The sequence below is a fragment of the Hyla sarda genome, chromosome 4 (assembly GCF_029499605.1).
Source record: "Hyla sarda isolate aHylSar1 chromosome 4, aHylSar1.hap1, whole genome shotgun sequence".
Classification (NCBI taxonomy): domain Eukaryota; kingdom Metazoa; phylum Chordata; class Amphibia; order Anura; family Hylidae; genus Hyla; species Hyla sarda.
In genome coordinates this window covers 101743572-101755578 of record NC_079192.1, presented here as the reverse complement: position 1 = coordinate 101755578, position 12007 = coordinate 101743572, and the positions used below count along the sequence as shown (strand labels likewise).

The 12007-nt window shown below is 48.8% G+C and overlaps 1 protein-coding gene across 4 annotated transcripts in view; it reads left to right on the top strand.

Moving 5' to 3' along the window:
- The window catches only part of CERS3 (ceramide synthase 3), a 129227-nt gene that overhangs the window by 45932 nt on the left and 71288 nt on the right, over positions 1–12007 (top strand). For 2 of the 4 annotated variants that reach the window (XM_056571815.1, XM_056571817.1), the window contains exon 2: positions 6771–6947. In XM_056571815.1, coding sequence (XP_056427790.1) covers positions 6772–6947 — 176 coding nt within the window. In that variant the 5' untranslated portion in view covers position 6771. Of the gene's footprint in view, positions 1–1662; positions 1692–6632; positions 6650–6770; positions 6948–12007 lie in introns of those variants that run through there. The other 2 variants (XM_056571814.1, XM_056571816.1) reach the window with 2 other exon arrangements.

Genomic DNA, 12007 nt, shown 5'->3' with positions numbered 1-12007 from the left:
GCTCCGGCAGGAGAGGATTTACGGATAAAGCCCTTTTTTAAATTTTCCTGGACGTATTCAGACATGGCAAGAGTCTCTGGGGCGGACAGAGGATAAATTCTGCCCCGGGGTGGAGTAGTGCCCGGGAGGAGGTCGATAGGACAATCATAAGGCCTGTGAGGAGGTAGAGTCTCAGCTTGTTTTTTGCAAAAAACATCCGCAAAGTCCATATAGGCCTTAGGGAGGCCGGTTACAGGAGGAACCACAGAGTCACGGCAAGGGTTACTGGGAACCGGTCTTAGGCAGTCCTTGGAACAAGAGGGCCCCCAACTCTTGATCTCCCCAGTGGACCAATCCAGGGTTGGGGAATGAAGTTGAAGCCAGGGAAGTCCAAGGAGAATTTCGGAAGTGCAATTGGGGAGGACCAAAAGTTCAATCCTCTCGTGATGAGATCCGATGCACATTAGAAGGGGCTCCGTGCGGAAACGTATGGAACAGTCCAATCTTTCATTGTTTACACAATTGATGTAGAGGGGTCTGGCGAGACTGGTCACCGGGATGTTGAACCTGTTGACGAGGGAGGCCAAAATAAAATTTCCTGCAGATCCGGAGTCCAGGAAGGCCATAGTAGAGAAGGAGAAGGCAGAGGCAGATATCCGCACAGGCACAGTAAGACGTGGAGAAGCAGAGTAGACATCAAGGACTGTCTCACCTTTGTGCGGAGTCAGCGTACGTCTTTCCAGGCGGGGAGGACGGATAGGACAATCCTTCAGGAAGTGTTCGGTACTGGCACAGTACAGGCAGAGATTCTCCATGCGGCGTCGTGTCCTCTCTTGAGGTGTCAGGCGAGACCGGTCGACCTGCATAGCCTCCACGGCGGGAGGCACAGGAACAGATTGCAGGGGACCAGAGGAGAGAGGAGCCGGGGAGAACAAACGCCTCGTGCGAACAGAGTCCATATCCTGGCGGAGCTCCTGACGCCTTTCGAAAAAACGCATGTCAATGCGAGTGGCTAGGTGAATGAGTTCATGTAGGTTAGCAGGGATTTCTCGTGCGGCCAGAACATCTTTAATGTTGCTGGATAGGCCTTTTTTAAAGGTCGCGCAGAGGGCCTCATTATTCCAGGATAATTCTGAAGCAAGAGTACGGAATTGTACGGCATACTCGCCAACGGAAGAATTACCCTGGACCAGGTTCAACAGGGCAGTCTCAGCAGAAGAGGCTCGGGCAGGTTCCTCAAAGACACTTCGAATTTCCGAGAAGAAGGAGTGTACAGAGGCAGTGACGGGGTCATTGCGGTCCCAGAGCGGTGTGGCCCAAGACAGGGCTTTTCCAGACAGAAGGCTGACTACGAAAGCCACCTTAGACCTTTCCGTGGGAAACTGGTCCGACATCATCTCCAAGTGCAGGGAACATTGGGAAAGAAAGCCACGGCAAAACTTAGAGTCCCCATCAAATTTATCCGGCAAGGATAGTCTTAGACCAGAAGCGGCCACTCGCTGCGGAGGAGGTGCAGGAGCTGGCGGAGGAGATGATTGCTGAAGCTGTGGTAGTAGCTGCTGTAGCATCACGGTCAGTTGAGACAGCTGTTGGCCTTGTTGCGCTATCTGTTGTGACTGCTGGGCGACCACCGTGGTGAGGTCAGCGACAACTGGCAGAGGAACTTCAGCGGGATCCATGGCCGGATCTACTGTCACGATGCCGGCTGGCAGGTAGTGGATCCTCTGTGCCAGAGAGGGATTGGCGTGGACCGTGCTAGTGGATCGGTTCTAAGTCACTACTGGTTTTCACCAGAGCCCGCCGCAAAGCGGGATGGTCTTGCTGCGGCGGTAGTGACCAGGTCGTATCCACTAGCAACGGCTCAACCTCTCTGGCTGCTGAAGATAGGCGCGGTACAAGGGAGTAGACAGAAGCAAGGTCGGACGTAGCAGAAGGTCGGGGCAGGCAGCAAGGATCGTAGTCAGGGGCAACGGCAGGAGGTCTGGAACACAGGCTAGGAACATACAAGGAAACGCTTTCACTGGCACGATGGCAACAAGATCCGGCAAGGGAGTGCAGGGGAAGTGAGGTGATATAGGGAAGTGCACAGGTGAACATACTAATTGGAACCACTGCGCCAATCAGCGGCGCAGTGGCCCTTTAAATCGCAAAGACCCGGCGCGCGCGCGCCCTAGGGAGCGGGGCCGCGCGCGCCGGGACAGGACCGACGGAGAGCGAGTCAGGTACGGGAGCCGGGGTGCGCATCGCGAGCGGGCGCTACCCGCATCGCGAATCGCATCCCGGCTGGAGGCGGTATCGCAGCGCCCCGGGTCAGTGGATCTGACCGGAGCGCTGCAGTGAGGAGAGTGTAGCGAGCGCTCCGGGGAGGAGCGGGGACCCGGAGCGCTCGGCGTAACATATACGTTTAAAAATGTCATCTTCTGACCCTTATAACTTTTTTATTTTTCCACGTACAGGGCGGTATGAGGACTCATTTTTTGCGCCATGATCTGAAGTTTTTATTGGTATGATTTTTGTTTTGATCGGACTTTTTGATCACTTTTTATTCATTTTTTTAATGGTATAAAAAGTGACCAAAATACGCATTTTTGGACTTTGGAATTTTTTTGTGCGTACGCCATTGACCGTACGGTTTAATTAATGATATATTTTTATAGTTCGGACATTTACGCATGCGGCGATACCACATATGTTTATTTTTTTTTTTTTTACACTGTTTTATTTTTTTTATGGGAAAAGGGGGGTGATTCAAGGGGTTAAATGACCTTTATTAACACTTTTTTTTTACTTTTTTTTTTGCAGTGTTATAGGTCCCATAGGGACCTATAACACTGCACACACTGATCTCCCATGCTGATCACTGGCGTGTATTAACACGCCTGTGATCAGCATTATCGGCGCTTGACTGCTCCTGTCTGGATCTCAGGCACGGAGCAGTCATTCGTCGATCGGACACCGAGGAGGCAGGTAAGGGCCCTCCCGGTGTCCAATCAGCTGTTCGGGATGCCGCGATTTCACCGCGGCGGTCCCGAACAGCCCGACTGAGCAGCCGGGTCACTTTCAGTTTCACTTTAGGAGCGGTGGTCAGCTTTGACCGCCGCTTCTAAAGGGTTAATACCGCACATCGCCGCGATCGGCGATGTGTGGTATTAGCCGCGGGTCCCGGCCGTTGATGAGCGCCGGGACCGACGTGATATGATGCAGGATCGCAGCGCGACGTCCTGCGTCGTTAAGGGGTTAAAGTCTTAAGGGCCTAGATACTGTGAAAGGCCAGTCAAAAGTACACACCTGCTGGTGTTGTAGACAAATACTGTTTTAAGTGCAAGGATGTGCACAGAGGAGTGGCCTATATTCACCAGGCAGAGGACACAGCAGACTAGGGGCGAGTGGCAGCAGGAGTCGCAGCGAGAGGCAATATCAGCTAATCGTGTCTTGACCAGCAACCCATCTGCTGTCATCGATTGGTTAACACGGTCATCCATTTCATCACAAGTGACATCTGACATCCCCAGCCAACAGTCAGTGGGTTTCTCAAACACAACCCTCAGTTGGCATGGCCTGGGAGCAGTCCCTGTCCTCCAATTGCCTCTGTCCTATGCTGTTCCCTCCCCCACAGAAGTATCTTATGCTGTGGGTTCAGCTCCACTATTTAGTGAGAACGATCTACAAGAGGACAGTCAGCAGCTACTGCCCAGCCAAGAAATGAAGGAGACATCCACCGCTTCCTCCGCTAGGCGGCCAAGTAGTGTTGAGGAGAATGGCGTGGGAGGTGGTGTTGCGAGCATTCAGGCTCCTGAAGCAGACACATTTGAGGAACCTGAGGAGGACATCAGTGACGTGCAGACACAACTCGATGATGATGAAGCCGATCGCACTTGGGAGTCAGGTGCAAAAGGGGCTTCATCAACATCAGGAAAAGAGTGTTGCAGGTTGCCCGTGAGGCAGCAGCTGAGCCAGCAAGGTGGCAGCATGGTGGCAGAAGTGGAAAGTCTGGAGCCAAACATGCCCGTGTAGACCACCTGCTTCGCAGCAGCCTACTTTCCCGGGAGGTAGTGGAACCGGGGTCCTGGAGTCGGTAACAGTAACAGTCAATCAGTGCGGACTGTTGGTGGGAAAATCAGCTACTCAACGGTGTGGCAGTTTTTAATCAAGCATCCAGATGTTAACATGGCCACATCCAAGATGTGTCGGCAGAAGTTGAAGCATAGCCAGGGTCCCAATGTTGGCACCACAGCCCTGCGTCAACATATGCAGCATCACCATAAAGCGGCCTGGGAGAACCGTGGCTTTGATGTGGTGGTTTAGCCTGCTGCATCACAATCAGACAGAAAAGAGCTCAGAGGAGTGTTATCAGACAGGAGAGAGCACAGAGGAGTGTTATCAGACAGGAGAGAGCACAGAGGAGTGTTATCAGACAGGAGAGAGCACAGAGGAGTGCTATCAGACAGGAGAGAGCACAGAGGAGTACTATCAGACAGGAGAGAGCACAGAGGAGTGTTATCAGACAGGAGAGAGCACAGAGGAGTGCTATCAGACAGGAGAGAGCACAGAGGAGTGTTATCAGACAGGAGAGAGCACAGAGGAGTGTTATCAGACAGGAGAGAGCACAGAGGAGTGTTATCAGACAGGAGAGAGCACAGAGGAGTGTTATCAGACAGGAGAGAGCACAGAGGAGTGTTATCAGACAGGAGAGAGCACAGAGGAGTGCTATCAGACAGGAGAGAGCACAGAGGAGTCCTGTCAGACAGGAGAGAGCACAGAGGAGTGTTATCAGACAGGAGAGAGCACAGAGGAGTGCTATCAGACAGGAGAGAGCACAGGAGTGCTATCAGACAGGAGAGAGCACAGAGGAGTGCTATTAGACAGGAGAGAGCACAGAGGAGTGCTATCAGACAGGGGAGAGCACAGAGGAGTCCTATCAGACAGGAGAGAGCACAGAGGAGTACTATCAGACAGGGGAGAGCACAGGGGAAACTTATCCGACAGGAGAGAGAGCACAGAGAAGTGCTATCAGACCGCAGAGAGGACAGAGAAGTACTATCAGACAGGAGAGAGCACAGAGGAGTACTATCAGACAGGAGAGAGCACAGAGGAGTACTATCAGACAGGGGAGAGCACAGGGGAAACTTATCCGACAGGAGAGAGAGCACAGAGAAGTGCTATCAGACCGCAGAGAGTACAGAGAAGTACTATCAGACAGGAGAGAGCACAGAGGAGTACTATCAGACAGGAGAGAGCAAAGAGGAGTCCTATCAGACAGGAGAGAGCACAGAGGAGGGCTATCAGACAGGAGAGAGCACAGAGGAGTCCTATCAGACAGGAGAGAGCACAGAGGAGTACTATCAGACAGGAGAGAGCACAGAGGAGTGCTATCAGACAGGAGAGAGCACAGAGGAGTCCTATCAGACAGGAGAGAGCACAGAGGAGTGTTATCAGACAGGAGAGAGCACAGAGGAGTGCTATCAGACAGGAGAGAGCACAGAGGAGTGCTATCAGAAAGGAGCGAGCACAGAGGAGTGCTATCAGACAGGAGAGAGCACAGAGGAGGGCTATCAGACAGGAGAGAGCACAGAGGAGTACTATCAGACAGGAGAGAGCACAAAGGAGTACTATCAGACAAGAGAGAGCACAGAGGAGTGCTATCAGACAGGAGAGAGCCCAGAGGAGTACTATCAGACAGGAGAGAGCACAGAGGAGTACCAGCCCACCCTCCTTTACTGGACTTTGTCCATGCCTGTGCTTCAGCTTGGACAAAGCCATGATTTTATAAACCATGATTTCTATAAAGAGGAAATACGATTTTCTTATTAAGTATATTAGAAAGGTTAAAGAAGAAGTATTGTGAAAAAAACGTGTGCCCTATCAGCAAGATAGGGGATAAATGTTAGATTGCAGGGTGGGCCGACCACTGGGGTCCCCCACGATCTCCTGTATGGAGCCCTGGCAATCCTCCACAGTGGCGCCTCACGAACCTCGCCCGAAGTGGGGGCTGCCACGCCCCCTCTATATAGCTCTATGGGAGAGCCGAAGATTGACGAACAGCTCTCCTATAGAGCTAAATGGAGGGGGCACGGTGGCCCCCGCTTCAGGCTGGGATCGTGATGCGCTACTGTGGAGGAGAGCCGGGGCCACATACAGGAGATCGGGGGAGACCCCAGCGCTCGGACCCCCGCAATCTAAAACTTATCTTATTCTGTGGATAGGGGATAAGTTTTTTCCACGATACTTCTCCTTTAATGTTTTGCCAAGATGTACAACATACAAAAAGTGTTTCTAATTGCCATTTTTACCACAAATGAATGTATAGTGATTTTATTCATCACCAGCATTCTCTGGAAGGGGTCTCAGGAGAGGCATATATAGGTAACCCGTCTTTTTGCTGGCACGGCAGATGCAATATGAGGGCTCTTGTATATGAAGTGTATATACTATAACTCCCATCTGGCACAGGTTGCAGACTTGTTGCCCAGGGCTGTGTGTCTGGTGAGCAGGATGTGGCAGTGCAGCCCAGCCCATGCCCTCTGACATCCCTCTGTGACCATTCTATAAAGCTGGAAAAGTTTACACGAAAAAAAAAAAAAAAAAAAAAAAAAAGTAAGTTGGGAAGGAAGAGAGGGGGAAAGAGAGCGAGAACACATCCCCGCGCAGCGCACAATGAATCACTTCCCCTGTGAGCAGCAGCGGCGGCGGCGCAGTGTACCAGTCACAGGACTCGCCTGCTAGACAGCACAGCGCACCGGAGTGCCACCTCCTCCTGCCTAACCTTGTGCCACCGCCTCTCTCCCCTCCAGGATGGTGCTGCAGGCTCTGAGCGACTGGTTCTGGTGGGATCGGATCTGGCTGCCGTGTAACTACACCTGGGATGACTTCCAGAACAGCGAGGGGACCGGCGCAGCCTCCACGTCCCAGCTCCTCGTCACCCTCCCGCTCGCCCTGGTCTTCATGCTGCTCCGCTATGGCTTCGAGAGGTGAGTGACGACTCCCCGGGTGAACACGGTACGACACGGGACAGTACGAGTATACACTACGGGACAGTACGAGTATACACTACGGGACAGTACGAGTATACACTATATACACTACGGGACAGTACGAGTATACACTATATACACTACGGGACAGTACGAGTATACACTATATACACTACGGGACAGTACGAGTATACACTATATACACTACGGGACAGTACGAGTATACACTACGGGACAGTACGAGTATACACTATATACACTACGGGACAGTACGAGTATACACTACGGGACAGTACGAGTATACACTACGGGACAGTACGAGTATACACTACGGGACAGTACGAGTATACACTACGGGACAGTACGAGTATACACTATATACACTACGGGACATTACTAGTATACATTATATACACTACGGGACAGTACGAGTATACACTATATACGCTACGGGACAGTACGAGTATACACTATATACGTTACGGGACAGTACGAGTATACACTATATACGCTACGGGACAGTACGAGTATACACTACGGGACAGTACGAGTATACACTACGGGACAGTACGAGTATACACTACGGGACAGTACGAGTATACACTACGGGACAGTACGAGTATACACTATATACACTACGGGACAGTACTAGTATACATTATATACACTACGGGACAGTACTAGTATACATTATATACACTACGGGACAGTACGAGTATACACTATATACACTACGGGACAGTACTAGTATACATTATATACACTACGGGACAGTACGAGTATACACTATATACACTACGGGACAGTACGAGTATACACTATATACACTACGGGACAGCACGAGTATACACTATATACGCTACGGGACAGTACGAGTATACACTATATACGCTACGGGACAGTACGAGTATACACTATATACGCTACGGGACAGTACGAGTATACACTATATACGCTACGGGACAGTACGAGTATACACTATATACGCTACGGGACAGTACGAGTATACACTATATACGCTACGGGACAGTACGAGTATACACTATATACGCTACGGGACAGTACGAGTATACACTATATACGGGACAGTACGAGTATACACTATATACGCTGCGGGACAGTACGAGTATACACTATATACGCTACAGGACAGTACGAGTATACACTATATACGCTGCGGGACAGTACGCGTATACACTATATACGCTGCGGGACAGTACGAGTATACACTATATACGCTGCGGGACAGTACGAGTATACACTATACGCTGCGGGACAGTACGAGTATACACTATATACGCTGCGGGACAGTACGAGTATACACTATATACGCTGCGGGACAGTACGAGTATACACTATATACGCTACGGGACAGTACGAGTATACACTATATACGCTGCGGGACAGTACGAGTATACACTATATACGGGACAGTACGAGTATACACTATATACGCTGCGGGACAGTACGAGTATACACTATATACGCTACAGGACAGTACGAGTATACACTATATACGCTGCGGGACAGTACGCGTATACACTATATACGCTGCGGGACAGTACGAGTATACACTATATACGCTGCGGGACAGTACGAGTATACACTATACGCTGCGGGACAGTACGAGTATACACTATATACGCTGCGGGACAGTACGAGTATACACTATATACGCTGCGGGACAGTACGAGTATACACTATATACGCTACGGGACAGTACGAGTATACACTATATACGCTGCGGGACAGTACGAGTATACACTATATACGCTGCGGGACAGTACGAGTATACACTATATACGCTGCGGGACAGTACGAGTATACACTATATACGCTGCGGGATAGTACGAGTATACACTATATACGCTGCGGGACAGTACGAGTATACACTATATACGCTGCGGGACAGTACGAGTATACACTATATACGCTGCGGGACAGTACGAGTATACACTATATACGCTGCGGGACAGTACGAGTATACACTATATACGCTGCGGGACAGTACGAGTATACACTAGGGTGGAGATTTATCAAAACCTGTCCAGAGGAAAAGTTGGCCAGTTGCCCATAGCAACCAATCAGATCACTTCTTTCATTTTTGACAAGGCCTCTGCAAAATGATAGAAGCGATCTGATTGGTTGCTATGGGCAACTCAGCAACTTTTCCTCTGGACAGGTTTTGATAAATCTCCCCCTAGGAGTACGAGTATACACTACGGTACAGTAGGAGTATACACTAGGAGTAAGAGTATACACTATATACACACTATGGGACAGAATGAGTATACACTATGGGACAGAATGAGTATACACTAGAAGTATGAACATACATGATATACACTAGGAGTACGAGTATACACTATGGGACAGTATGGGTATACACTATGGGACAGTATGGGTATACACTGTGGGACAGTATGGGTATACACTGTGGGACAGTATGGGTATACACTGTGGGACAGTATGGGTATACACTGTGGGACAGTATGGGTATACACTGTGGGACAGTATGGGTATACACTGTGGGACAGTATGGGTATACACTGTGGGACAGTATGGGTATACACTATGGGACAGTATGGGTATACACTATGGGACAGTATGGGTATACACTATGGGACAGTATGGGTATACACTATGGGACAGTATGGGTATACACTATGGGACAGTATGGGTATACACTATGGGACAGTATGGGTATACACTATGGGACAGTATGGGTATACACTATGGGACAGTATGGGTATACACTATGGGACAGTATGGGTATACACTATGGGACAGTATGGGTATACACTGTGGGACAGTATGGGTATACACTGTGGGACAGTATGGGTATACACTGTGGGACAGTACGGGTATACACTCTGGGACAGTACGGGTATACACTCTGGGACAGTACGGGTATACACTCTGGGACAGTACGGGTATACACTCTGGGACAGTATGGGTATACACTCTGGGACAGTATGAGTATACATTATATACACTAGGAGTATGAGCATACATTATATACGCTAGAAGTATGAGTATACACTAGGGGGGAGATTTATCAAAACCCGTCCAGAGGAAAAGTTGCTGAGTTGCCCATAGCAACCAATCAGATCGCTTCTTTCATTTTTGAAAAGGCCTCTGAAAAATGAAAGAAGCGATCTGATTGGTTGCTATGGGCAACTCAGCAACTTTTCCTCTGGGCAGGTTTTGATAAATCTGCCCCTAGGAGTATACGTTTACATTAAATACACTAGAAATATGAGTACACTATATAGTATAAGTATACACAATGTACAGTAGTGCTGGGCGATATACCAGTTCATACTGAATACCTGTGTTTTTTTTCAGTACGGTATGAATTTTTCCCTATACCGCAATACCGGTCGGGCCCCCCCCTCGAATGAATGAATTCTCAGCCGCAGTGCACTTGGGAACTAATCATATATGACCCCCGGGCGCTGTCCTGCATTTTCTCCCCCCCCCCACTGAATGAATGAGCGATCAGCCGCAGCACTGTCTCCACATGGGGGGGGACTAATCATGTTACCTGTAGGTGCTGATCTCCTTTTCCTCCTGTGAGCCGCGGCGCTGGAAATGAATGAGTTGTGACCCGCGGGCGCAGGAAGGAGAACTGAAGCTGTCACCTCCCCCTGCAAGCGCTGAAAGCCAGTGGGCCGCGGGCACTGCAGAACATCTGATCATTCATTTTCAGTGCCGCGGCTCACAGTAGGAAAAGGAGATCAGCGCCTACAGGTAACATGATTAGTCCACCAATGTGGAGACAGCGCAGCGGCTGATCGCTCATTCATTCAGTGGGGGGAGGAAAAGCAGGACAGCACCCGCGGGTCATATATGATTAGTTCCCAAGCGCACTGCGGCTGATAATTCATTCGAGGGGGGTTAAAAGGGAAATGAGTGGAAAAAAAATACCGTCAAAAGTTTGAAAAATACTGTGATACACATTTTTGGTCATACCGCCCAGCACTAATGTACAGTATAGGACTGTATGAGTATACACAATATATACTATACATTACGGGACAGGATGAGTATACTTTAGCAAAACCAATGCAAAGGAAAAGTTGCCCATAGCAACCAATCAGATCACTTCTTTCATTTTGAAGAGGCCTTGTTAAAAATGAAAGACGCGATCTGATTGGTTGCTATGGGCAATTTTTCCTCTAAACAGGTTTGTATAAGTATACACCATACATTACGAGACAGAATGGCTATACATTAAATACACTGTACAACATGGCACAGTATTAGATACGCTATATACTTTGGGACGGTAAAAGTATACACCATATACACTGTACAACGTGGGGCATCACTGTCATACTGGGGGGGAAACTTATCAAAATATATGGAGAGGAAGAGTGATTCTGTTTCCTATAACAACCAATCAGATTACTTCTTTTTAAAAAGGTCTGGAAAATTAAGGAATCGATCTGATTGGTTGCTATGAGCAACAGAACCCCTCCTTCTCTACACAGGTTTTGACAGATCTCTCCTTATATTTATCTCCACACACAATAGCTTGAGTATACTCACTACACTGTACTGTATACACTATGGGGGAGATTTTTCAAAACCTGCCCAGAGGAAAAGTTGCTGAGTTGCCCATAGTAACCAATCAGATCGCTTCTTTCATTTCTGAAAAATAAAAGTAGCGATCTGATTGGTTGCTATGGGCACTTCAGCAACTTTCCTCTAGACGGGTTTCATTAAATCTCCCCCATATATCTATCCTCATATGGGCTACAAGATCCTGAGTATACACACTACACTGTACTGTACGTCCCCACATCTACACCAGCACAGATGGGGGTTCTTTACTGTAAGAGGAGGTGGTCATGGTGAACTCTGTAAAAGAATTTTAAAAGTGGTCTGGATGCCTTTTTCGAGAATAATAACATTACAGGTTATGGATTCTAGATCTATATCAACTCAGTAGGGACTCATTAGGGATATAGGTTGAACTTAATGGACTTTTTTCGACCTTATGAACTATGTTACTATGTTACACAGGACACAACAGCTTGACCATACACTAT